The sequence below is a fragment of the Condylura cristata genome, unplaced genomic scaffold, assembly GCF_000260355.1.
Source record: "Condylura cristata isolate star-nosed mole 26May11 unplaced genomic scaffold, ConCri1.0 scaffold00006, whole genome shotgun sequence".
Lineage (NCBI taxonomy): Eukaryota > Metazoa > Chordata > Mammalia > Eulipotyphla > Talpidae > Condylura > Condylura cristata.
The window spans coordinates 477562-478138 of NW_004567107.1; the positions used below are offsets into that span (position 1 = coordinate 477562).

At 73.3% G+C, this 577-nt stretch overlaps 1 protein-coding gene across 1 annotated transcript in view; it reads left to right on the forward strand.

Annotated features, from left to right (window-relative positions):
* LCN9 (lipocalin 9) overlaps positions 1 to 577 on the forward strand; it is a 33657-nt gene that overhangs the window by 5842 nt on the left and 27238 nt on the right. The window contains exons 7-8 of the mRNA XM_012721168.1: positions 78 to 197; positions 328 to 379. Of these exons, the coding sequence (XP_012576622.1) occupies positions 78 to 197; positions 328 to 379 (172 nt within the window). The remainder of the gene's footprint in view (positions 1 to 77; positions 198 to 327; positions 380 to 577) is intronic.

Sequence of the window (577 nt, forward strand, 5' to 3'; positions counted from 1 at the left end):
GCCCCTCGGGGGTACAGGGCAGTGTGAGAGGGCCGGAGGCGGCAAGGTCCAGCCCTCACGCGGCCTCTCCCGCCCAGATCGCCACGGCCATCGCCTCCAGCAACTTCAACCTGGCGCCTCAGACCCCCCGCAGGGGCATCAGGCCCAGGCAGCCGCAGGGCGCCTCCGGCGCTGCGCCCCAGACCAGCTACCCAAGGGTCTGGGGGCCCCTCCCCTCCCCCAGCCATGCACCCCTCATCTGTCTTCACGGCCAGGACCAGCCACGTCATCTGGGGGACCAAGCCGCGGTTTGCTCGGCGCCCCACTCACCTCCCCGAAATCCTCCAGGAGGTGCCCGGGCGCACCTGCCACGCCGCCGGGGCTCAGTCCTGGGGGGCAGGTGAGGACTCTGGCCCCCCCACCCCCCGTCTGAGGGCCCCTTCAATAAAGACGCTCCCTGCAGAAAGCCAGCGTGTGGTGGGAGGCCCTGCGCTCGGTGGTGGCCCCGGGGAGGGGAGCCTGCCACCCTGGGCACCAGCGTGCCGGCAGGAGGGGCCCGCGGCGCCCACAGCGGGTCCCGAGGTCACTGTCGGCCCCG